The 25553-nt window shown below is 51.6% G+C and overlaps 1 protein-coding gene across 6 annotated transcripts; it reads left to right on the forward strand.

Annotated features, from left to right (window-relative positions):
- Positions 1 to 204: 204 nt before the first annotated feature.
- MARCHF2 (membrane associated ring-CH-type finger 2) lies at positions 205 to 25176 on the forward strand. 6 transcript variants are annotated; one of them, XM_055371526.2, is made up of 6 exons: positions 205 to 323; positions 5447 to 5715; positions 8532 to 8759; positions 14836 to 15031; positions 18861 to 19070; positions 24558 to 25176. In XM_055371526.2, the coding sequence occupies exons 3-6, from the start codon at positions 8584 to 8586 to the stop codon at positions 24714 to 24716; spliced, it is 741 nt and encodes a 246-aa protein (XP_055227501.1). In that variant the 5' UTR covers positions 205 to 323; positions 5447 to 5715; positions 8532 to 8583; the 3' UTR covers positions 24717 to 25176. The 6 variants fall into 6 exon arrangements, with proteins under 6 accessions (XP_055227501.1, XP_063557010.1, XP_018870729.1 ...); XM_055371527.2 differs by having other exon boundaries at positions 213 to 323; positions 5650 to 5715; XM_063700939.1 differs by lacking the exon at positions 205 to 323 and adding an exon at positions 558 to 697 and having other exon boundaries at positions 5445 to 5715.
- The last annotated feature ends 377 nt before the right edge of the window (positions 25177 to 25553 follow it).

Here is a 25553-nt window from a genome sequence, read left to right on the forward strand (position 1 = left end):
CTGGGGCGGAGCCGGAGCTGGGGGCGGAGCCAAGATGCGGCAGGGGCGGAGCCAGCAGCTGCGGCGCAGCGGGGCCTGTGCGGCCCAAGGCGTCCCTGTGGCCTCCGGCCCCGCCTCTTAGGGCGGGACGTGCACGGCGATTGGCGAATGCAGGCGAGAGGCGGTCGCTATTGGTCCGCGGCGCTGTCGGCTCGGCGGGCGGTGCCCGGACGCAGGTGCCGGCCGGAGCGGAGCTAGTGGCGCCGACGGGCCGGGCCGGGCCGGGACCGGGGCCGAGGCGAACCGAGGGGCCTGTGCGGCCGCCCGGCCCGGCCGCGGATCAGGTAGGCACGGGCCTGCAGGTAGGGCCGGAGGACGCCAGTCCGCGGGCCGGCCCCGGGTTCGAGGCCGGAGCTCGGCACCCGGGCGGGACGGCTGGGCTCGATCCCTTGGCCACAGCCTTCTCGGGGACGCGGGGACCTCAGTTCCCGTGTCAAGGCCGGTGGGAGGTCTCCGGGGTCCGGCACACATAGGCGCCTCTCCGAGCCTCGGTTTCCCCACCTGTGAAACTGGGTCATCCCATTGCCAACCTGATGGGGCTTCTGGGAGGATTCAGGAGGTGGCTGGTGCAGAAAACGCCTGACACACAGTAGGCAACTGCTAAGTGGCCAATGCCCTTCCCCAACCTCCTTCTCAGAGCGGCTCTGCCTGCAAAATAGTAAGTTATAATATAATGACCCAGCCACTTTGCACAAAGATGCTGAAACAGGATGCCCTGTGCTATGTGGGTGCTCAAAACGGGGTAGTCAAATGGGCATGTTGAGCTCATTCAGTTCTTTTGAAACCATACTGAGTAGGTGGAAGCAGTAGAAATGTCCCCTGTTATACAGTTGAGAGAGTCCAGGCTCAAAGAGGTTAAGTGTCTTGCCCAGGGCCACACAGCACATGAGGAGTAGAGCTGGGATTGGAACCTTGCTTCTCATGCAGGGAGGAATGAATGCAATAACAACCTCCACATTTACCCTAAAAAATATTAATAGAGCTTTTATTGAGCACTTACTGTGTGTGCCGGGGTTGACTGTGTGACCTCTCATCAACGACTCTGTAAGCTGACGATAGTAACTATAATAAGAGCTAATAGTTATTAACTTCTTAATTTTTTACTAATTTATGAACTACATATCATTATGACTCCCCGTCTTTTTTTTTTTTAGACAGAGTCTCTCTCTCTTGCCCAGGCTGGAATGCAGTGGCACGATCTCAGCTCATTGCAACCTCTGCCTCCCAGATTCAAGCGATTCCTACCTCACCCTGGTCAAGTAGTTGGGATTACAGGCCCCCGCCACCGTGCCTGGCCAATTTTTGTCTTTTTAGCAGAAACGGGGTTTCACCATGTTGACCAGGCTGGTCTCGAACTCCTGGCCTCAAGTGATCCACCTTCCTTGAACTCCCAAAGTGTGCAAAGTGCTGGGATTACAGGCGTGAGCCACTGCGCCCGGCCTGTAACACTCATTTTAGAGATGAGAATACTGAGGCTGAGAGAGTAAAACAGCTGCCTGAGACCACAATGTAGGGAGTTTTAGGGCCCTCTGATTCCTCTGCCCTCTGTTTCCTACCTTCAGGAAAAGGAGCCTGGGCAGGTATGGAAAAGACTGGGGGGCCTCAGTGCCACCCTAAACAAGCCTAGCTAAGGGTGAGCTTTACTGGATGAATTCAGCCTGGAGGCTCCTTCTCAGGAGACCCCTTCTCAGGAGACCCCTCCACGGACAGAGTCCACCAGCTCCATCATTAGAATGAGGCCCAGAGAAGCAAAGTGACTTGAACCAGGACACCCAGCATCGGTGGCATAGCCAGGAGGGCCAGGAGTTAAAGAACCCAGGTCTCTTGAGGTCCAGAACCACTCCCCGGACTGTTTTAAGTTCAAATTCTGACACCACCCGTTCCTAGCTGTATGACCTTGGGAAAGTAGGTGCCTCTCTCTGAGCTTCAGCCTCTTTCCCCATCATAGGGTGTAATTATTGGTTTGTTGTGAAGACTCAATGAGATCTATCTCCAGGCCGGGCGTGGTGGCTCATGCCTGTAATCCCAACACTTTGAGAGGCCAAGGCGGGAAGATCACTAGGCCAGGAGTTCAGGACCAGCCTGGGCAACTTGGCAAAACACCATTTCTACAAAAAAATACAAAAAGATTAGCTGGATGTGGTGGTGTGCAGAGCTACTCAGGAGGCTGAGGTGGGAGGATCACCTGAACCTGGGGGCGGTGGAAGCTTCAGTGAGCTGTGATTACTACACTGCCCTCCAGCCTTTTGGGTGACAGATTGAGACCCTGCCTCAAAAGAAAAAAAAAAAAAAAAACAGACAAAAGAAAGAAAAGAAATAGGCCAGGCGCGGTGACTCATGCCTGTAATCCCAGCACTTTGGGAAGCCAAGGCGGGTGGATCACCTGAGATAAGGAGTTCAAGACCATCCTGGCCAACGTGGTGAAACCCCGTCTCTACTAAAAATACAAATAATTAGCCAGCTGTGGGTGGAGGGCACCGGTAATCCCAGCTACTCTGGCGGTTGAGGCAGGAGAATCGCTTGAACCTGGGAGGCGGAGGTTGCAAAGAGCCGAGGTGGTGCCATTGCTCTCCACCCTGGGTAACAAGAGTGAAACTCCATCTCAAAAAAAAAAAAAAAAAAAAAAAAAAAAAAACAAAGAAAGAAGAGAAATAAATCTCCTGGGCATTGGGCCAAGTTTGCTGGAGCCATCGGATCACTGTCCCATTTCAGCAGCCTCAGAGCTGAGTCCTACTTGCAGTCAACCTCTCTTTGTGTCCAGCCTCAAGTTTGGCCTCTTCCAGGCCTGGGCCTCTGTGGTTTGAGTGGACCTCTAGCCTCTAAATATCTCTGATGCCCACCACAGGGGCTGGCCGACCAGGATCGGAGGGTCGAGAGATGTGACTCTCTCACGCTGTTCTTAAACGGAGTGAGGATTGAGAAATGACTACAACATGGCCAGGCACGGTGGCTCATGCCTGTAATCCCAGCACTTTAGGAGGCTGAGGTGGGCGGATCATGAGGTCAGGAGTTCGAGACTGGCCTGGCCAACATGGTGAAACCCTATCTCTACTAAAAATACAAAAATTAGCCGGGTATGGTGGTGGGTGCCTGTAATCCCAGCTACTCGGGGGGCTGAGGCAGGAGAATCCCTTGAACCCAGGAGGTGGAGGTTGCAGTGAGCTGAGATCGGCCACTGTACTCCAGCCTGGGCGACAGAGCAAGACTCTGTCTCAAAAAAAAAAAAAAAAAAAAAGTGACTGTAGCAGCAACCAGAAATGCAGCAGCTCTGGGCTAGACAGAGGGCCAGGTGCTGGGGACAGCGGGAGGCAATCTGACAGGGTCTCTTTTTTACAGAATTCACTGCAGGGTAGGACAACAGACGTGGCTAAATACGTAGATGAATAAGTAGAATGTTTCAGACAGGGACACATGCCATGAGTGGAATCAAGTGGACCCCATTGGCACTTCATTGATTGATTGAGACGGGGTCTTGCTCTGTTGCCCAGGCTGGAGTGCAGTTGTGTGATCATGGCTCACTGCAGCCTCAACCTGGGTGCAAGCGATTCTCCCACCTCAGCCTCCTGAGTAGCTGGGATTACAGGCGCCAACCACCACACCCGGCTCATTTTTGTATTTTTTGTAGAGACAGGGTCTTCGTGTGTTGCCCAGGCTTCTCTCAAACTCCTGGGCTCAAGCGATCCTCCAACCTCAGCCCCCAAAGTGTTGGGATTACAGGCATGAGCCAATGCGCTGGGCCCCAGACAGCATTGTCGAGAAGGCTTCTCCAGGAAGGTGACCTTTGAAGGAGACACTTATAACAACTGTTTCGAGTTCAGTGAGATGATGACTATGTATGGAGATTGCTTGGCATAGTGTCTGGTTCTTAATAGATAGAAGCTGCTAGTATAATTTTGGTGGTTTGCAGGCCTTGCATTAAGAGATTTACCTGTGGTTTTTTTTTTTTCTCCCTGATAGAAGAAATATTAGAACACCATATGCAGGAGCTGGGATAGTTCCTGTAATATCCAGTTATTTGCAGAAATGTAAAGACCGGGCCAGGGGTGGTGGCTCAAGCCTGTAATCCCAGCACTTTGGGAGGCCGAGGCGGGCAGATCACTTGAGATCAGCAGTTGGAGACCAGCCTGGCCAACATGGTGAAACCCTGTCTCTACTAAAAATACAAAAACAAGCTGGGTGTGGTGACACACAGCTGTAGTCCCAGCTACTCGAGAGGCTGAAGCAGGAGAATTGCTTGAACCCAGGAGCCTGAGGTTGCAGTAAGCTGAGATCACACCACTGCATTTCAGCCTGGGTAACAGAGTGAGACCCTGTCTTTTTTTTTGGGCGGGGGGATGAAGTCTCGCTGTCACCCAGGCTGGAGTGCAGTGGCGTGATCTCAGCTCACTGCAAACTCCATCTGTCAGGTTTAAGCGATTCTCCTGCCTCAGCCTCCCAAGTAGCTGGGATTACAGTTGCCCACCACCATGCCCAAGTAATTTTTGTGCTTCTAGTAGAGATGGGGTTTTGCCATGTTGGCCAGGCTGGTCTCGAACTCCTGACTTCAGGTGATCCACCCGCCTCGGCCTCCCAAAGTGCTGGGATTACAGGCATGAGCCACTACGCCCGGCCAATACCCTGTCTTTTTTTTTTTTTTTTTTTTTTTTTTGAGAAAGAATTTCACTCTTGTTGCTCAGGCTGGAGTGCAATGGTGCGATCTCGGCTCACTGCAACCTCTGCCTCCCAGGTTCAAGCGATTCTCCTGTCTCAGCCTCCCGAGTAGCTGGGATTACAGGCATGCGCCAACACGCCTGGCTAATTTTTTTGTATTTTTAGTAGACACGGGGTTTCTCCATGTGGTCAGGCTCGTCTTGAACTCCTGACCTCAGGTGATCTGCCCACCTCGGCCTCCCAAAGTGCTGGGATTACATGCGTGAGTCACCACGCCTGGCCAAGACCCTGTCTTAAAAAAAAAGAAATGTAAAGACCTATCCTCAGAAGGGCTGGGCTGGAGGAAAGGACTCGCCTCTGCCTGCCTTCCCGTAAAGAGCCCAGCCGCTTCCCCTTTGGCCTCTGAGCTTAAGGTTCTGGTTGCAGGGACTTGGGAGGGAGAGTAGCAGGCACCCTGTGTCAGGCCCGGCCACTGCCCTGTGGGTGTTATCTCAGGCCTGCAGTCTTCCTCTTGGGTCCCTGCCTTTGGGCAATACTTGCTTATCTGGCCTGCAGAGGCCTGACTATGATGCTCAGAAGAACATGTGAGGCCAGGAAGGCTGCTGGCTGAGCTGTTTAGAGGGCATTTATCCAGCAGTGAACTGTCCTAGCGCAAGAGTTAGTAATTGCTCCCCTGTTCCTTCACCTCCCCACTTTGGAGCTCAGATTTGTTTTTTTGTTTGTTTGTTTGCTTGCTTTCTTTTGTTTTGTTTTAGAGACTGGAGACTGGGTCTTGCTCTGTCACCCAGGCTGGAGTGCAGTGGTGTGATCATAGCTCACTACAGCCTTGAACTCCTGGGCTCAAGAGGTTGAGGCTCCCTCCTCAGCCTCCCAAGTAGCTGGGACTACAGGCTTTCAGCACCATGCCTGGCTAATTCAAAAAAACCTTCAGAGAGATAGGGTCTCTCTATGTTGCCCTAGCTCGTCTCAAACTCGTGGCCTCAAGTGATCCTCCTGCTTGGACCTCCCAAAGCGCTGGGATTACAGGTATGAACAACTTCCCCTGGCCCGGGGCTCGGATTTTGATTGGCAGTTTACAAGCTGACTTGCGGTGGGGGTGGGAATACTTTGCTGAGTACTTGATTGCCTCTCTTGCTTGGACTTTCTGAACACTTTAGGGGCTGCAGGGGCTCTGGACATTGTAGCTCTTGGGGGTTGGACAAGCTGGGAACAGAGATCCTTGGCTCCAGGGCACCTGTATTGGCTTCCAGGAGGTCTCCAGAAAGGGCCCTTGTTTCTTCAATGAAATTCTCTGCTGGGCCGGGTGCAGTGGCTCACACCTGTAATCCCAGCACTTTGGGAGTCCGAGGCAGATGGATCACCTGAGGTCAGGAGTTTGAGACCGTCCTGGCCAACATGGTGAAACCCCATCTCTACTAAAAATACAAAAATTAGCTGGGCATGGTGGCGCGCGCCTGTAGTCTCAGCTACTCAGCAGGCTGAGGTAGGAGAATCATTTGAGCCTGGGAGGCGGAGGTTGCAGTGAGCCAAGATCGCGCCATTGCACTCCAGCCTGGGCAACAGAGCCGGACTCCATCTCAAAAAATAAATAAATAAAATACAATAAAAATAAAAATAATTGCCGGGCGCAGTGGCTCACGCCTGTAATCCTAGCACTTTGGGAGGCTGAGGCAGGTGGATCACAAGGTCAGGAGATGGAGACCATCCTGGCTAACATGGTGAAACCCCGTCTCTACTAAAAATACAAAAAATTAGCCGGGTGTGTTGGCGGGCGCCTGTAGTCCCAGCTACTCGGGAGGCTGAGGTAGGAGAATGGTGTGAACCCGGGAGGTGGAGCTTGCAGTGAGCTGAGATCACGCCACTGCACTCCAGCCTGGGCGACAGAGCGAGACTCCGTCTCAAAAAATAAATAAATAAATAAATAATTAGCTGAGTGTGGTGGTGGGCCCCTGTAATCCCAGCTACTCGGGAGGCTGAGGCAGGAGAATCGCTTGAACCCTTAAGGTTGGAGGTTGCAGTGAGCCGAGATCATGCCATTGCACTCCAGCCTGGGCGACAAGAGTGAAACTCCATCTCAAAAAATAAATAAATAGGCCAGGCGTGGTGGCTCATGCCTGTAATCCCAGCACTTTGGGAGGCCGAGGCGGGCGGATCACAAGGACAAGGGATCGAGACCATCCTGGCCAATAAGGTGAAACCCCGTCTCTACTAAAAATACAAAAATTAGCTGGGCGTGGTGGCGCGTGCCTGTAGTCCCAGCTACTCGGGAGGCTGAGGCAGAAGAATCGCTTGAACCGGAGAGGCAGAGGTTGCAGTGAGCTGAGATCATGCCACTGCACTCCAGCCTGGCGACAGAGTGAGACTCCGTCTCAAAAAAAATAAAAATAAAAATAAATAAATAAATAAATAAATATAAATAAAAATACAAAAATTAGCCAGGCATGGTGGTGCACGCCTGTAGTCCCAGCTACTTGGGGGGCTAAGGCAGGAGAATCGCTTGAACCCAGGAAGTGGAGGTTGCAGTGAGCTGAGATCGTGCCACTGCACTCCAGCCTGGGCGACACAGCGAAACTCTGTCTCAAAAAAAAAAAAAAAAAAAAAAAAGAACTGGTTCTGATACCTTATCTGGAAAGGTGATATTAGTTGAAAGGTGGTCCTGGCCCTGGAGGCTTTGAGGGTAAGAGCAGGCCTAGCTTTTCTTGTCTTCTGTTTTTTAGAGACAGGTTCTCACTCTGTGGCACAGGCAGGAGTGCTGTGGGCACTGTCATAGCTCACTGCAGCCTCAAATTGCTGGGCTCAAGTCATCCTCCCACCTCAGCCTCACAAGTGGCTGGGACTATAGGCCTGTGCTACCACGCCTGGCTAATATTTTTGGTTTTCTTTTGTAGAGCCAGGGTTTCACCATGTTGCCCAGGCTGGTCTCAAACTCCTGAGCTGAGGCAATCGGAGGCAGGCGGACTGTCTTGAATCTGAGGTGCTGGGATTACAGGTGTGAGCCACTGCTCCTGGCCTAATTTTCTCATTTTTTGTAAAGATAGAGTCTTGATGTGTTGCCTAGGCTGGTCTCAAACTCCTGGGGCTCAAACAATCCTCCTACCTTGGCTTCCAAAGCACTGGGATTATAGACATGAGCCACCACACCTGGCCAGGCCTAGCTTTCCTGTTTTTTTTGTTTTTTGTTTTTTGTTTTTGAGACAGAGTCTTGCTCTGTCGCCCAGGCTGGAGTGCAGTGGCGTGATCTCGGCTCACTGTAACTTCCCCCTCCTGGGTTCAAGCAATTGTCCCGCCTCAGCCTCCCAAGTAGCTGGGACTACAGGCGCGTGCCACCATGCCTGGCTAATTTTTTGTATTTTTAGTAGAGACGGGGTTTCACTGTGTTAGCCAGAATGGGAAACCTAGCTTTTCTTTTTTTTTACTTTTTTCTTTCTTTCTTTCTTTCTTTTTTTTTTTTTTTGTATTTTTAGTAGAGACAGTGTTTCACCATGTTGGCCAGGATGGTCTCGATCTCTTGACCTCGTGATCCACCCATCTCAGCCTCCCAAAGTGCTGGGATTACAGGCATCAGCCACCGCGCCTGGCCAGGGAAGCATAGCTTTTCTTAGGAGAGTGAGAAATAATACAGCCCAAGCTCCTGCTGTATACCAGCCTTGTGCTGAGTTACATGCATCGTCTCCTTGAATCCTCACTGGCCCTACAGAGGCCCATTTTACAGATCGTGCAAACTGAGGCTCAGAGATGTAAATGGTCTAGTGGTCCCTACAGCCTTGACAAGAGGGGACTCAAACCTTAGTCTGTCAGGCTCACTAACCTTGCCCCTAACCTCCGCACTGGCCTCTTCCCAGGCTCCTGGAACCATGGGCCTCAGGCCCTGAGGATACGGGGCTCCCGGTGGCCATGACGACGGGTGACTGCTGCCACCTCCCCGGCTCCCTGTGTGACTGCTCCGGCAGCCCTGCCTTCTCCAAGGTCGTGGAGGCTACGGGCCTCGGACCGCCCCAGTATGTGGCACAGGTGACTTCAAGGGATGGCCGGCTCCTCTCCACCGTCATCCGTGCCTTGGACACACCAAGGTGAGTGGTGACTGCGTGGATATCCTGGCCTTTGTTGCCTCTTCTCTCTGGGCGCAGTGAGTTTCTCCCAGCCTGGGGTCAGAAGTCCAACCATTGACAGAGGGCCAAGTGGGTAAATAGAGAAAGAGACACAAACAGTTATCGCCTTGTGGAAACAGAGGCCTAGCTTTGGCCGGGTCTGATTCTTTAGGAAAAGCTGAAATTCCAGATTATTATGTGAAATCTGAAGGTCAAGTGTTGTCAAGTAACACACTTTTGGGAGGCAGTATAGGGGGCGGTCAGGAGTGCAGGCTGTGGGCTCAGTGCCTGGGCCCTGACCCTGAGTGGACACCTCTCTCTCTCCCAGAGTGACCTGGGACAAATTACTTCACCACTGTATCTCTCTTTTTTTTTTGAAACAGAGTCTCATTTTGTTGCCCAGGCTGGAGTGCAGTGGTGCAGTCTCAGCTCACTGAAACCTCCGCCTCCCAGGTTCAAGTGATTCTCCTGCCTTAGCCACCCGAGTAGCTGGGATTACAGGCACCCGTCACCACACCTGGCTAGTTTTTGTACTTCTAGCAGAGACGGGGTTTCGCCATGTTGGCCAGGCTGGTCTTGAACTCCTGACCTCAGGTGATCTGCCTGTCTCGGCCTCCCAAAGTGCTGGGATTACAAGTGGGAGCCACCGTGCCCAACCTCTTTTTAAATTTTTTTTTTTTTTTTTTTTTTTTTTTTTTTTTTTTTTTTTTAGAGAGTCTTGCTTTGTCACTCAGGCTGGAGTACAGTGGCGTGATCTCGGCTCACTGCAACCTCCGCCTCCCGGATTCAAGCGATTCTCCTGCCTCAGCCTCCTGAGTACCTGGTTCTACAGGCACGCGCCACCACACCCAGCTAATTTTTGTATTTTTGGTAGAGATGGGGTTTCACCATGTTGGCCAGGCTGATCTTGATCTCTTGACCTCATAATCCACCTACCTCAGCCTCCCAAAGTGTTGGGATTACAGGCATGAGCCACCGTGCCTAGCCCCTTCTTTTTTTCTTTTTTTCTTTTTTTTTTTTTTTTGAGGCAGGCAGAGTCTCACTGTGTCGCCCAGCTGGAGTGCAGTGGCACAGTCTCGGATCACTGCAACCTCTGCCTCCTGGGCTCAAGGAATTCTCCTGCCTCAGTCTCCTGTGTAGCTGGGATTACAGGAGTGAGCCACTGCACCTGGCTACTTTTTGTATTTTTAGTGGACATGGTGAGCCACTGCACCTGGCCCCCATTTCCTTCTAATCTGTATCTTTTGCATTATTTCCCTGCCAAAATTTCATGAGTAAAGCCCATTTCCCTAGCGCAGCATCTGAGGCGGGCAGTGCACACAGCACAGCAGCCTAGGGTACTCTGCCCTGGAGTCAGACTTCCTGGGTCCCAGTCCCAGCTGCATGGACTCCTGACTGCAAGTTTGCAGAAATGAGTTCACTCCTCCTGGCCTCCGTTTTCTCATATGTAAGATGGAAGCAAAAATAGCACCTGATGGCCAGGCACGGTGGCTCCCGCCTGTAATCCCAGCACTCTGGGAGGCCGAGGCGGGTGGATCGCTTGAGCTCAGGAGTTTGAGACCAGCCTAGGCAACATAGGGAGACCCCGTCTCTACCAAAAAAAAAAAAAAAAATACAAAAAGTTAGCCAAGACTGGTGGCACACACCTGTAGTCTGAGCTACTCAGGAAGCTGAGGTGGGAGAATTGCTTGAGCCTGGGAGGTCAAGGCTGCAGTGAACTGTGATCACATCACTGCACTCCAGCCTGGGTGACAGGGTAGACTCTAGCTCAAAAAAAAAGAAAAAAAAAAAGCACCTTCCTTATAGAATGAGAAAGACTAATCCAGATATTGCTCTTAGAATAGTGCCTGGTACGGCCGGGCGCAGTGGCTCACGCCTGTAATCCCAGCACTTTGGGAGGCCAAGGTGGGCGGATCATGAGGTCAGGAGATGGAGACCATCCTGGCTAACATGGCGAAACCCCTTCTCTACTAAAAATACAAAAAATTAGCTGGGCGCGGTGGCGGGCGCCTGTAGTCCCAGCTACTCGGGAGGCTGAGGCAGGAGAATGGCGTGAACCCGGGAGGCGGAGCTTGCAGTGAGCCGAGATCGCGCCACTGCACTCCAGCCTGGACAACAGAGCGAGATGCCGTCTCAAAAAAAAAAAAAAAAAAGAATAGTGCCTGGTACATAGTAAGTGCTCAACAAATTTTTTTTTTTTTTTTTTTTGAGACGGAGTCTTGCTCTGTCGCCCAGGCTGGGGTGCAGTGGCGCGATCTCGGCTCACTGCAAGCTCTGCCTCCTGGGTTCACGCCATTCTCCTGCCTCAGCCTCCCGAGTAGCTGGGACTACAGGCGCCCGCCACCACGCCCGGCTAATTTTTTGTATTTTTAGTAGAGGCAGGGTTTCACTGTGTTAGCCAGGATGGTCTCGATCTCCTGACCTCATGATCCGCCCGCCTCTGCCTCCCAAAGTGCTAGGATTACAGGCGTGAGCCACCGCGCCCGGCCGTGCTCAACAAATATTAAGGCTTTTTTTTTCCTCTCTTCTCTGAATTTGTTTTGTTGTTTTAGAGACAGGTCTCACTTTGTCACCCATGCTGGAGTGCAGTGGCATGATCTCAGCTCACTGCAACCTCTGCCTCCTGGGTTCAAGCGATTCTCCTGCCTCAGCCTCCCAAGTAGCTAGGATTACAGACCCCCGCCCCGACCATGCCTGACTAATTTTTGTATTTTTTTAGTAGAGACGGGGTTTCACCATGTTAGTCAGGCTGGTCTCCTGACCTCAGATGACCCACCCACCTCGGCCTCCCAAAGTGTTGGGATTACAGGCGTGAACCACTGTGCCTGGCCTCTTCTCTGAATTTGCTCTCCCAAACTTTTTCACAGTTTCCCAGAACAAGCTCCAAACTGACGTGATTCTTCCTCAAGATTCTCGTCACTTCTGTTTCCCTGGGTTGGTTTCCGGACAAGGGGTTCCTTTTTTGTTAACTTTGTTTGTGTGTGTACTGGGGGGAGGGTGGGATCGGGGTATGGGTTCAGAAAGGAGGCAGGCAGGCATGCCCTTTTGCCATTGCAGGAGGAAATAGCAGTCCAGGGACAGGACTGTTGAGAAAGTAGCCATGAGCAGCCTGTTGGGCTCTGTTTAAAGCAGCCCAACTCCACCCCGCAGCATGAGAATCTGAGAAAAGGATAGAAAACAGTCATTTCCAGGTAGGCGTGGTCGCTCATGCCTGTAGTCCCAGCACTTTGGAAGTCCAAGGCTGAAGGATCGCTTGAGCCCAGGAGCTCAAGACCAGCCTGGTCAACATAGTGAGACCCCCCTCTCTAGAAAAAGTTAAAAAATATTAGCTGTGTGGCATGGTGCCACCTGTAGTCCCAGCTACTCGGGAGACTGAGGCAGGAGGATCGCTCGAGCTAGGGAGTCTGAGGCTGCAGTGAGCTGTGATTGCACCACTGCACTCCAGCCTGGGTGACTCAAAAAAAAAAAAAAAAGAAAAGAAAAAAGAAAAAAAAATAGTCTCTCTGAGAGGAAATTGGCGTTGTCTGGAAAATAGCTCTTCTTTGTGCGACCTCACAGTCTGCCTTCTGGCCAGAAATGTTTGGGAAACAGTGACTCATGGCTGTTTGGCCTCTGGGCCACGCCCCCGCCTCCTGAGCTGCCCTGGGAAGGACCCGGCATCCCCAGAGACTGGGCCAGGGCTGGAGACTTTTCCGAGGCAGCTTTCTGCAGATGCTTTTTATTTCTATTTCCCCCTCACAAGGGCAGAGGAGCAGGTGAGCACTTCTCTCTGGACGCACAGGTTTCTCAGGTAGCACGGGCTTCAGGTGTGATTAGATTCCAGGGGCCCGCAAAGATGTCCTTAAGAATCTACCTTTCCCAGGCTGTGCGCAGTGGCTCACGCCTGTAATCCCAGCACTTTGGGAGGCCGAGGTGGGTGGATCACGAGGTCAGGAGATCGAGACCATCCTGGCTAACACGGCGAAACCCCGTCTCTACAAAAAATACAAAAAATTAGCCGGGCGTGGTGGCCGGCGCCTGTAGTCGTAGCTACTCTGGAGGCTGAGGCAGGAGAATGGCATGAACCTGGGAGGTCGAGCTTGCAGTGAGCCGAGATAGCGCCACTGCACTCCAGCCTGGGTGACAGAGCAAGACTGTCTCAAAAAAAAGAAGAAAAAAGAATCTACCTTTCCCTGTCTCTTGGCTCTGCTCTCCTCTGTGCTGGCATCATTCACAGGCTCCACACAGAGACTAGGCAGCTGCAGGAGCTCCAGGCTTCTGTCAGCCTTGTGGCCGACAGTTCTGGAGTTTATGGGGAAACAAAGAATTTTAGGAATAGATTATCGGTGACTCTGATGGTATCATACAAGCCTGAGTTGGTTGCATGAGCAGGGGTGCGTGCTGTTCTATTTTCTTTTTCTTTTTTTCAAATGGTCTCACTCTGTTGTCCAAGCTGGAGTACAGTGGTACAATTATGGGTCATTGGAGCTTTGAACTCCTGGGCACATGTGATCCTCCTGCCTCAGCCTCCCAAGTAGCTGGGACCACAATATGTACCACCACGCCAAGATAAGTCTTTAAAAAAAATTTTGGGACTGGGCGTGGTGGCTCACGCCTGTAATCCCAGCACTTTGGGAGGCTGAGGCAGGCAGATCACGAGGTCAGGAGATTGAGACCATCCTGGCTAACACGGTGAAACCCCGTCTCTACTAAAATACAGAAAAAAAAAAATTAGCTGGGCATGGTGGCATGTGCCTGTAGTCTCAGCTACTCGGGAGGCTGAGGCAGGAGAATCGCTTGAACCTGGGAGGCGGAGGTTGCAGTGAGCTGATATCACACCACTGCACTCCAGCCTGATGACAGAGCGAGACTCCATCTCAAAAAAAAAAAGAAAAATTTTTTTTTTTATAGAGATGAGATCTCACTAGGTTGCCCACACTGGCCTTGAACTCCTCGGCTCAAGTGATCCTCCCGCTTCAGCCTTCCAAAGTGCTAGAATTACAAGCACAAGCTACTGCTCCCGGCCTGGTGTTCTGACTGGTCCAGTATGAGGTCTGAGGTCATGAGGAGTGTTGTCTGCTCTGCCCTAGTCCTTGAGGATTCTTTTTTTTTTTTTGAGACGGAGCCTCACTCTGTCACCCAGGCTGGAGTGCAGTGGTGTAATCTCGGCTCACTGTAACCTCTGCCTTCCAGGCTGAAGTGATACTCCTGCCTCAGCCTCCCCAGTAGCTGGGATTACAGGCACCTACCACCACGCCCAGCTAATTTTTGTATTTTTAGTAGAGACGGGGTTTCACCATGTTGGCCAGGCTGGTCTTGAAATCCTGACCTCATGATCCTCCTGCCTCGGCCTCCCAAAGTACTGGGATTACAGGAATGAGCCACCTCACCCAGCTGGTCTTTGAGGATTAAGAGTCGAGGGTTGGGGGCCGGGTGCGGTGGCTCACGCCTGTAATCCCAGCACTTTGGGAGCCTGAGGCAGGCAGATCACAATATCAGGAGATCGAGACCATCCTGGCTAACACGGTGAAACCCCATCTCTACTAAAAATACGAAAACACAATTAGCCGGGCGTGGTGGCAGTTGCCTGTAGTTCCAGCTACTCGGGAGGCTGAGGTGGGAGAATGGCGTGAACCCGGGAGGCGGAGCTTGCAGTGAGCCGAGATCGCACCACTGCACTCCAGCCTGGGTGACAGAGCGAGACTCTGTCTCAAAAAAAAAAAGAGTTGAGGGTGGGGAAGTTGTGCAGGACAATCAGGGTGGGTATTTTAGGGAAATTTGGAGAGGACATGGGGGGCAGGTATAACAGATGCCCATCTTGGGTCTGAGAGGGTGCTGCAGGGTCCCTGGGAAGGGAACACATCACTCCACCTGTGGGAGTCTGGGAAGGCTTTGCAAGGTTACCTTCCCTGCATCTCCTTCCCAAAGGGAAGGACATTTAGAGCTGGGCATTGAAGGATGAGTAGGAGTTCACCAAGTGGCAGCGTGGGGTAAGGGTGAGCTTGTGATCCAGTGGGTAGTGAAGCAGGTATAGACAGAAAGCCCAATCATTGCTCATGGGTCCTATCTCTGTGTCCAGTGATGGTCCCTTCTGCCGGATCTGCCATGAGGGAGCGAACGGGGAGTGCTTGCTGTCCCCGTGTGGCTGCACTGGCACGCTGGGTGCCGTGCACAAGAGCTGTCTGGAGAAGTGGCTTTCCTCATCTAACACCAGCTACTGCGAGCTGTGCCACACGGAGTTTGCAGTGGAGAAACGGCCTCGACCCCTCACAGAGGTACCCTTAAGAGTCTGAGACTGCGGTGGGCAGTGGGGAGAGGGCAGACATGGGGGCCAAAGGCAGGAGCTGCCCCGGGCAATCTGGTGGTCCTTCTAGGGCAGAACTCCCTACCACCCCTGTCCACCAGGTGGGTCTGCTGATGGTATGTCAGAAGCCAGGCCTAGGGTTTAAGAGCTCCCAGACCCATTAACCTCTCCCTGTTTTCATTCAGTCTTTCTTCTTCTTCTTTCTTCTTCTTCCTTCTCCTTCTTCCTCTTTTTTTTGAGACAGAGTCTAACTCTTGTCCAGGCTGGAGTGCAGTGGTGCGATCTTGGCTCACTGCAACCTCTGCCTCCCAGGTTCAAGCGATTCTTCTGCTTCAGCCTCCCAAGTAGCTGGGATGACAGGCGTGCGCCACCATGCCCAGCTAATTTTCTGTATTTTTAGTAGAGATGGGGTTTCACCATGTTGGCCAGGCTGGTCTCGAACTCCTGACCTCAAGTGATCTGCTCACCTCAGCCTCCCAAAGTGCTGGGATTACAGGCATGAGCCACCGCTCCCAGCCTGTGTCGTTCATTAGCAGAGATTTCCTGGGCACCTCCAGCATGCCCAGCACTCTGTTAGGCACTGGGGACCCAGCCACCAACAAGACACGTAGGGCTGGGCACTCATGGAGATTAAAGTCCAGTAACTTTAATCTGGACTTCGAAGCATTGCTTCTGATATGAGGTTACAGAAAAAAAAAAAAAAATCAACAAAGCAACTGGTTTCTGGGAGCAATAGTGCAGTAAGGGAAAAACATGTCACGGGGGTGGGGCAACTTGGGGTGTCAGGCAAGGCCTCAAAAGGAGGTGAATCCCCCAGCTGAGGCCTGAGAGATAAAAAGGAACAAGCTGCCGGGCGCAGTGGCTCATGCCTGTAATCCCAGCACTTCGGGAGGCCGAGGCGGGCAGATCACTTGAGGTCAGGAGTTCGAGACCAGCCTGGCCAATATGGTGAAACCCCGTCTCTACTAAAAATGCAAAAAATACAAAAAATACAAAAAAAAAAAAAAAGTCCAGACGCGGTGGCTCACGCCTGTAATCCTAGCACTTTGGGAGGCCAAGATGCATGGATCACCTGAGGTCAGGAGTTAAAGACCAGCCTGGCCAACATGGCAAAACCCTGTCTCTACTAGCTATACAAAATTAGCCAGGTGTGGGCTGGGCACGGTGGCTCATGCCTGTAATCCCAGCACTTGGGGAGGCCGAGGCGGGCGGATCACGAGGTCAGGAGATCAAGACCTTCCTGGCTAACATGGTGAAACCCTATCTCTACTAAAAATACAAAAAATTAGCCGGGCCTGGTTGCAGGTGCCTATAGTCCCAGCTACTCGGGAGGCTGAGGCAGGAGAATGGCCTGAACCCAGGAGGCGGAGCTTGCAGTGAGCTGAGATCAGGCCACTGCACTCCAGCCTGGGCGACAGAGTGAGACTCCATCTCAAAAAAAAAAAATTAGCCAGGTATGGTGGTGGGTGCCTATAATCCCATCCACTAGGGAGGCTGAGGCAGGAGACTGGCTTGAACCCTAGGGAGGCTGAGGCAGGAGAATTGCTTGAACCCTAGGGAGGCTGAGGCAGGAGAATTGCTTGAACCCGGGAGGCGGAGGTTGCAGTGAGCTGAGACTAAGCCACTGCACTCCAGCCTGGGTGACAGAGCAAAACTCTGTCTCAAACAATGAGAAAAAAGCTGGGTGTGGTGGCACATGCCTGTAATCCCAGCTACTTGGGAGGCTGAGGCAGGAGAATCACTTAAAGCTGGGAGGCGGAGTTTGCAGTGAGTTGAGATAGTGCCACTGCACTCCAGCCTGGGCAACAGATTGAGACTCTATCTCAAAAAAAAAAAAAAAACAAACAAAAACAAAACCAAGGCTGGACGTGGCTCACAATCCCAGCACTTTGGGAGGCAGAGGTGGGTGGATCACCTGAGTTCAGGAGTTCGAGACCAGCCTGGCCAATCTGGTAAAACACCGTGTCTACTAAAAATACAAAAATTAGCTGGGCATGGTGGCGGGGGCCTGTAATCCCAGCTTGAACCCGGGAGGCAGAGGTTGCAGTGAGCCAAGATTGCACCACAGCACTCCAGCCTGGGCAACAAGAGCGAAACTCCGTCTCAAAAAACAAAAAACAAAAACCCCAGAAAAGCTCCTGGCCCACCTGGGAGCCAGAGTGTAGGGAGAAAAATGGGAGGGAGGTCCAGCCCCTTCACACACCCTCCCACACCCACTTTGGTCTCCGTGCTACAGCCACACAGACCCTCCCCACACATCTTGTCTAGGCCGCCTCCCCCTGTCCCAGGGCCTTTGCATCTGCTGCCCCTGCAGCCTAGAGCCCCATCTCCCCCATTCTTCACGTGGTTCCTTCTGTTCATTCCGTTCTCTTCAACGTCACCTCCTTGGCAAGGCCTTGCCCCATGTGACCGTTCACCCATTTCATACCTCCACTGCCAACATGGGAGGGCAGGGGCCCTTTCTGTCTCATCCACTAGAATTTCATGAATTAAGCCCATTTCTTGGCTGAGTGTGGTAGCTCATGCCTGTAATCCCAGCACTTTGGAAAGCCAAGGTGGGAAGATCACTTGAGGCCAGGAGTTCAAGACCAGCCTGGGCAACACAGCAAGACCCTGTCTCTACAAAAAAATCAAAGAAATAAAAGAACTTATTATTATTATTATTTTGAGACAGAGTCTTACTCTGTCACCCAGGCTGGAGTGCAGTGGCACGATCTTGGCTCACTGCAACCTCCACCTCCCGGGTTCAAGCAATTCTCCTGCCTCAGCCTCCTGAGTAGCTGGGATTATAGGTGCGTGCTACCACGCCCAGCTAATTTTGTATTTTTAGTAGAGGCAGAGTTTCTCCATGTTAGCCAGGCTGGTCTCGACCTCCTGGCCTCAAGTGATCTACCCACTTTGGCCTGCCAAAGTGCTAGGATTACAGACGTGAACCACCGCACCAGGGCTTTTTTTTTTTTTTTTTTTTAGCCCATTTCTTTTGGCCTATCATCTGGGGAAGGCCAAGCGTAGTAGATTAGTAGCCAAAGATGCTTCGGCCCTGGAGCAAGACTTCCCAGGTTGGAACCCCAGCTTTGTGGACTATGTAGCTGTGTGAGTTTGCTCACTTGAGTTAATTCCTCTGTGCCTCAGTTTCCCCATCTGTAAAATGGGGGTAAATGTGCCCAGCACCTGGCAGGGCCTGGCTCCTCACAGGCTCAATAAATGTTTGAAAGAAGGAAAGGGCCAGGCGTGGTGGCTCACACCTGTAATCCCAGAACTTTGGAAGGCCGAGGTGGGCAGATCACTTAAGGTCACAAGTTCGAGACCAGCCTGACAAACATGGTGAAACCCCATCTCTACTAAAAATACAAAATTAGCAGGGCGTGGTGGCGCTTGCCTATAATCCCAGCTACTCAGGAGGCTGAGGTGGGAGAATCGCTTGAACCTGGGATGTTGAGGTTGCAGTGAGCCGAGATCATGCCACGGCACTCCAGCCTGGCTGACAGAGCAAGACTCTGTCTCAAAAAATATATACACATACAAAATTAGCCGTGCATGGTGGCGCTTGCCTGTAATCCCAGCTACTCCGGCAGCTGAGTCAGGAGAATTGCTTAAACCCAGAAGGTCGAGGTTGCAGTGAGCCGAGATCACACCATTGCACTCCATCCTGGGCAACAGAGTGAGAATCTGTCTCAAAAAAAAAAAAAAAGAAAGAAGGAAAGGACAGAGGGAGGCCTAGGCCTGGAGGTCCTGACCCCTCCCCCTCAGTAGCCCCTTCTCTGCCCCCTCTCCTCTGCCCCCTATCCTCTCCCCTGCAGTGGCTGAAGGACCCGGGGCCGCGGACGGAGAAGCGGACACTGTGCTGTGACATGGTGTGTTTCCTGTTCATCACGCCGCTGGCCGCCATCTCAGGCTGGTTGTGCCTGCGCGGGGCCCAGGACCACCTCCGGCTCCACAGCCAGCTGGAGGCCGTGGGTCTCATTGCCCTCACCATCGCCCTCTTCACCATCTATGTCCTCTGGACGCTGGTGAGTGGCTGTGGTTGTGCAGCATGCGTCTCGAGCTCTGCCGCTGGGAGCAGCAGGGCCAAGGATTTGTCCCCTGGCTTGTGGGGCACGGGGCTCCCTGGCTGCCTCTGTCTATGGCTGTGGGTGGAAGAGAGCTTCTGAGGTCACCCTGCCTCTCCAGGAGCTTGAGATTCCAAATGTGACAAAGGTCTAGGGAATCCCTGAGCCAGGTGTGAACCTTGACCTGAGTGCAGGAACCCCCATCCATGAACCCCCAAGATTAGGAGTGGGGCAGAGAGGAGCAAAAGCCTGAGAGAGAGATCGGGGGAGAACAAGATAGTGGGGAAATATATATTGATTAAGAAATTAAGGCCGGGCATGGTGGCTCACGCTTGTAATCCCAGCACTTTGGGAGGCCAAGGTGGGTGGATCACCTGAGGTAGGGAGTTCAAGACCAGCCTAACCAGCATGAAGAAACCCCATCTCTACTAAAAATACAAATTAACCAGGTTTGGTGGCACATGCTTCTAATCCCAGCTACTCGGGAGGCTGAGGCGGGTAGATCATGAGGTCGGGAGTTCAAGACCAGCCTGACTAACATGGTGAAACCGTGTCTCTACTAAAAATACAAAATTAGCTGTGTGTGGTGGCACATGCCTGTAATCCCAGCTACTCAAGAGGCTGAGGCGGGAGAATCGATTGAACCTGGGAGGCAGATGTTGCAGTGAGCTGAGATTGCACCATTGCACTCCAACCTGGGCAACAGAGCAAGACTCCATCTCAAAAAAAAAAAAAAAAAAAAAAAAGAAAAGAAAAGAAAAATTAGCCAGGTGTGGTGGCACATGCCAGTAATCCTAGCTACTCGGGAAGCTGAGGCACAAGAATCACTTGAATTCGGGAGGTGGAAGTTACAGTGAGCCAAGATCGTGCCACTGCACTCCAGCCTGGGTGCCTGAGCGACAGAATAAGACTCTGTCTCAAAAAAAAAAAAAAAAGAAAAAAGGCCTGAATGAGAGACAGACAGAGACAGACAGAATGATGGGGGTGTGAGGTATTGTTCTAGGCCTCTGGTAGGCAGCAGAACCCTTGCTTAGAGGCAAAAGCTCCCCCAAATCTCACCCCTCAGACATAACCACTATTGTCCAGCTGTAGGGGAGTCCCTGCCTCACAAAGTATTTTTCAATGAACCTACCAGCATTTCTTTTTTTTTTTTTTTTTTTTGAGATGGGGTCTTGCTCTGTCACCCAGGCTAGAGTACAGTGGCACAATGTTGGCTCACTGCCATCTCCGCCTCCTGGGCTCAAGCGATTCTCCTGTCTCAGCCTCCTGAGTAGCTAGGATTACAGGCACGCGCCACCACACCCAGCCAATTTTTATATTTTTAGTAGAGACGGGGTTTCACCATGTTGGCCAGGCTGGTCTCGAACTCTTGACCTCAGGTATCCACCCACCTTGGCCTTCCAAAGTGCTGAGATTACAGGCATGAGCCATCACGCCCTGCCCCTACCAGCATATTTTAAAATATGTAAATAGGATGAAATCATAGCTACTGTTTTAGCATCTGCTTGTTTTCATTTTGCTGGTGTTCTTTAAAAAAAAAACCCACACACACAACGAGGCAGCCACCCAGCAGACATTCATTGTATGGGTGGACCATATTTATTTAACAAATCACTTTTGACAGGCACTGGGATTTTTTCCAATGTGTGTGTGGTTTTATTTCTACTTCTTCCTTTTTTTTTCCATTATGAACAGTCCTTTGGGCACTGTCCATGCAAATGTTCCTTGGGAACTTGCTTGGTCAAAGGATGTGAACCACTGACCTTTATTTATTTATTTATTTATTTATTTAGCCGGAGTCTCACTGTGTTGCCCAGGCCGGAGTGCAATGGTGCGATCTAGGTTTACTGCAACTTCTGCCTCCCGGGTTCAAGCAGTCCTCATGCCTCAGCCTCCCGAGTAGCTGGGATTAAGGCATCTGCCACCATGTCTGGCTAATTTTTGTATTTTTAGTAGAGACAAGTTTTCACCATGTTGGCCAGGCTGGTCTCGAACTCCTGGACTCAGGTGATCTGCCCACCTTGGCCTTCCAAAATGCTGGGATTATAGGCGTGAGCCATTGCGCTAAGCAACATTTATTTTTTAATTTTTTTTTTTTTTTTTGAGACAGAGTCTCGCTCTGTCACCAGGCTAGAGTGTAGTGACGCGATCTCGGCTCACTGCAACCTCTGCCTCTCAGGTTCAAGCAATTCTCCTGCCTCAGCCTCCCGAGTAGCTGGGACTACAGGTGTGCGCCACCACGCCCAGATAATTTTTTTTATTTTTAGTAGAGACAGGGTTTCACCATGTTAGCCAGGATGGTCTTGATTTCTTGACCTCGTGATCCGCCCGCGTCTGCCTCCCAAAGTGCTGGGATTACAGGTGTGAGCCACCGCGCCGGGCCATTTTTAAATTTTTTTATAGACTAATTTTTAGAGCAATTTTAGGTTCACAGCAAAATTTAGCAGAAAGTACAGAGAGTTCCTGTATATCACCCTGCTCCATACGCACACAACTTGCACAGCCTCCCCCACTATTAACATCGTGTACCCAAGCAGTGCATTTGTTACAATCAGTGAGCCTTCATTATCCCTTTAAAGCCATAGTTCACATTAGGATTCACTTCTTTTGTTTGTTTGTTTTGAGATGGTATCTCGCCCTCTCTCTCAGACTGGAGTGCAGTGGTGTGATCTCCGCTCACTGCAACCTCTACCTCCTGGGCTCAAGCGATCCTCCCACCTCGGCCCTCCCAAGTAACTAGGACCACAGGTGCCCACTACCACACCTGGCTAGTTTTTGTATTTTTTGTAGAGACAGTGTTTTGCTATGTTGTTGTAGCTGGTCTTAAACTCCTGGGCTCAAACCTTGGCTTCCCAAAGTGCTGGGATTACGGGTGTGAGCCACTGCACCTGGCCTTTTTGTGTGTGTGTGTGTGTGTGTGTGTGTGTGTGTGTGTGTGTGGCGGGGAGGGGATAGGATTGTTCTTTGTCACCCAGGCTGCAGTGCAGTGTGGCGTGATCATGGCTCACTGCAGCCTCAACCTCCCAGGCTCAATTGATCCTCCCACCTCAGCTTCCTGAGTAGCTAGTATTACAGATGTGTGCACCACGCCTGGCTAATTTTTGTATTTTTTTGGTGGAGACGGGGTTTTGCCATGTTGCCCAGGCTGGGAGTTGACTCTTGCTGTTGGACATTTATAAGTTTTGATGAATGTATAATGACATGTATTCACTATTTTTTTTATTTTTTTGAGACAGAGTCTCACTGTGTGCCAGGCTGGAGTGCAGTGGTGCGATCTTGGCTCACTGCAACTTCCGCCTCCCGGGTTCAAGCGATTCTCCTGCCTCAGCCTTCCGAGTAGCTGGGACTACAGGCCTGTGCCACCACGCCCAGCTAATTTTTGTATTCTTATTGGAGATGGGGTTTCACCATGTTGGCCAGGATGGTCTCGATCTCTTGACCTTGTGATCTGCCCACCTTGGCCTCCCAAAGGGCTGGGATTACAGGCGTGAGCCACTGCACCCGGCCATATTCACCATTATAATATCAGACAGAGTAGTTTCGTTGCCCTAAAAGTCCTCTGTGCTCTCTCTATTCATGCCACCCTCCTTTTCCCCAACCCCTATCCACTGCTGATCTTTTTACTGTCTCCATGGTTTAGCCTTTTCCAGAATGTCCTATAGTTGGAGTCATTCAGTATGCAGCATCTTCAGGTTGGTTGATTTCATTTAGTGATATGCATTTAAGGTTATTTTCGTGGCTTAAGGGCTTTTTTTTTTTTTTTTTTTTTTTGAGTCAGAGTCTCGCTCTTTCACCCAGGCTGGAGTGAAGTGGCGCGATCTCGGCTTACTGCAGCCTCCGCACCCCTCCCCCGCAGGTTCAAGCGATTCTCTTGCCTCAGTCTCCTGAGTAGCTGGAATTACAGGCACCCGCCACCATGCCTGGCTAATTTTGTATTTTTAATAGAGACGGGATTTCTCCATGTTGGTCAGGCTGGTCTTGAACTCTGGACCTCAGGTGATCCACCCACCTTGGCCTCCCAAAGTGCTGGGATTACAGGTTTGAGCCACCGCGCCCAGCATTTTTTTTTTTTTTTTGAGACAGGATCTCACTCTGTTGGATTGCAGTGGCGTGAGCACACCTTGCTGCAGCGTCAACCTCCAGGGCTCAAATGATTCTCCTACCCCAGCCTCCTAAGTAGCTGGGACCACAGGCCTGGGCCACCACACCTGGCTAATTTTTAAATATTTGGTAGAGACAAGGTCTTGCTGTGTTGCCTAGGCTGGCCTCCAACTCCTGAGCTCAAGTGGTCCCCCCGCCTCCACCTCCTAAAGTGCTGGGATTACAGGCATGAGCTACCTTACCTAGCTTCATTTCTTTTTAGCACTGAATAATATCTCATTATCTGGAAGCACCACTGTTTATTTATTCATTCACCTATTTTTTTTTTTTGAGACAGAGTCTCGCTCTGTCGCTCAGGCTGGAGTGCAGTGGTGCGATCTCGGCTCACTGCAAGCTCTGCCTCCCAGGTTCACGCCATTCTCCTGCCTCAGCGTCCCGAGTAGCTGGGATTACAGGCGCCCACCACCACGCCCGGCTAATTTTTTGTATTTTCAGTAGAGACGGCATTTCACCGTGTTAACCAGGATGGTCTCGATCTCCTGACCTCATGATCCACCTGCCTCGGCCTCCCAAAGTGCTGGGATTACAGGCGTGAGCCACCATGCCTGGCCTCATTCACCTATTGAGTGACTTTTTTTTTTTAAACTTTTTTTTTTGTTGGCACGTTTTGGTTGCACGTTTTGGCAATTATGTGACTGATTTACATTAAAAAAATTTTTTTTGAGACAGGGTCTTACTCTGTCGCCCAGGCTGGAGTGCAGTGGCATGATTTCGGCTCACTGCAACCCATATCTCCCAGGCTCAGGCGATTCTCCTGCCTCAGCCTCCCAAGTAGCTGGGACTACAGGCCCGTGCCACCACGCCAGACAAATTTTTGTATTTTCAGTAGAGACGGGGTTTTTAGTAGAGACAGGGTTTCTCCATGTTGCCCAGGCTGATCTTGAACTCCTGAGCTCAAGTGATCTTCCCCCGTGCCCGGGCTCCCAAACTACTGGGATTACAGGTGTGAGCCACCGCGCCCGGCCTGATTGATTGACATTTAATGCCTTCCAAGAGGCTGTTTCACTCCTTTCCCACTGAGAGGCAGGAAAGGAGCTCCTGTTTGCTTCCTGCTGGTGTGTGTGGGGTGTATCTTGTCTTTGCAGGACTCTGAAAGCTGGTGGGTGTCACCAGGAGTGTGAATGGGTCTGTGTGTGTGCACTTTGTGGGAGGAATGTTCATAAGCCAGCTCTGCTTCTGGAAGCATGAGCCCCAGCCATGGTTTGGGCCAACGCAGGTGCCACCACGGCGACTTGTTTTCCTCCCTTGCGGGTGGAGGCCTCCGCTAACTGCAGGACTGCCCCACAGGTCTCCTTCCGCTACCACTGCCAGCTGTACTCCGAGTGGAGAAAGACCAACCAGAAAGTTCGCCTGAAGATCCGGGAGGCGGACAGCCCCGAGGGCCCCCAGCATTCTCCACTGGCGGCTGGACTCCTGAAGAAGGTGGCAGAGGAGACACCAGTATGAATGCTGGGCTCTCTGGACCCTGCAGCAGAGAGGCCAGAGGTAGCTGGCGATACCCTGTCCTGTGGAAGGACTTCCACTTCAACACTTCCCGCACGGCCTGAACGCTTCTTAGGCCAAGAGACACCACGCGGAGCCTAGTCTGTGATCCTGTGTGAAGATATTTTCAGGGTTTTTTTTTTTTTTTTTTTTTTGCATATGGAGGACAGGTGGACATGGTCCTGAGCTCTGGACGGAGCAGGCACCCTGATCTCATTCTGAGGTCCACATGGCACCTTCTGGGCCAGCAGCTGTGGCCGGTGTATCAAGGGCGCCCTTAAAGCTGGAACATTCCAGCAAGCTTCTTGCGCTTCTCTGCACCCGGCAGGCCCACTTTCCTGGCACCCTCGACTTTATATAAAAGTTGCACTGCGTTTCAAAAACCCACCCCTGAATGAATAAAAGGAGCCCTGGCTGGACAAAATGGACTTGTCAGTTATGTTTCTCAAAGGAGGCCTCCCAGGGAGGGACCACATGGAGGTAAAAAAATAACACTGGCGGCCAGCCAGGTGTAGTGACTCACTCCTGTAATCCCAGCACTTTGGGAGGCTGAGGTGGGTGGATCACAAGGTCAAGAGATCGAGACCATCCTGGCTAACATGGTGAAACCCTGTCTCTACTAAAAATATAAAAATTACTTGGGCGTGGTGGTGTGCGCCGGTAATCCCAGGCGCTACACAGGAAGCTGATGCAGGAGAATCGCTTGCACCTGGGAGGTGGAGGTTGCAGTCAGCTGAGATGGCGTCACTGCACTCCAACCTGGCGACAGAGAGAGACTCCATCTCCAAAACAAAACAAAAC

Source organism: Gorilla gorilla, chromosome 20 (assembly GCF_029281585.2).
Source record: "Gorilla gorilla gorilla isolate KB3781 chromosome 20, NHGRI_mGorGor1-v2.1_pri, whole genome shotgun sequence".
NCBI lineage: Eukaryota > Metazoa > Chordata > Mammalia > Primates > Hominidae > Gorilla > Gorilla gorilla.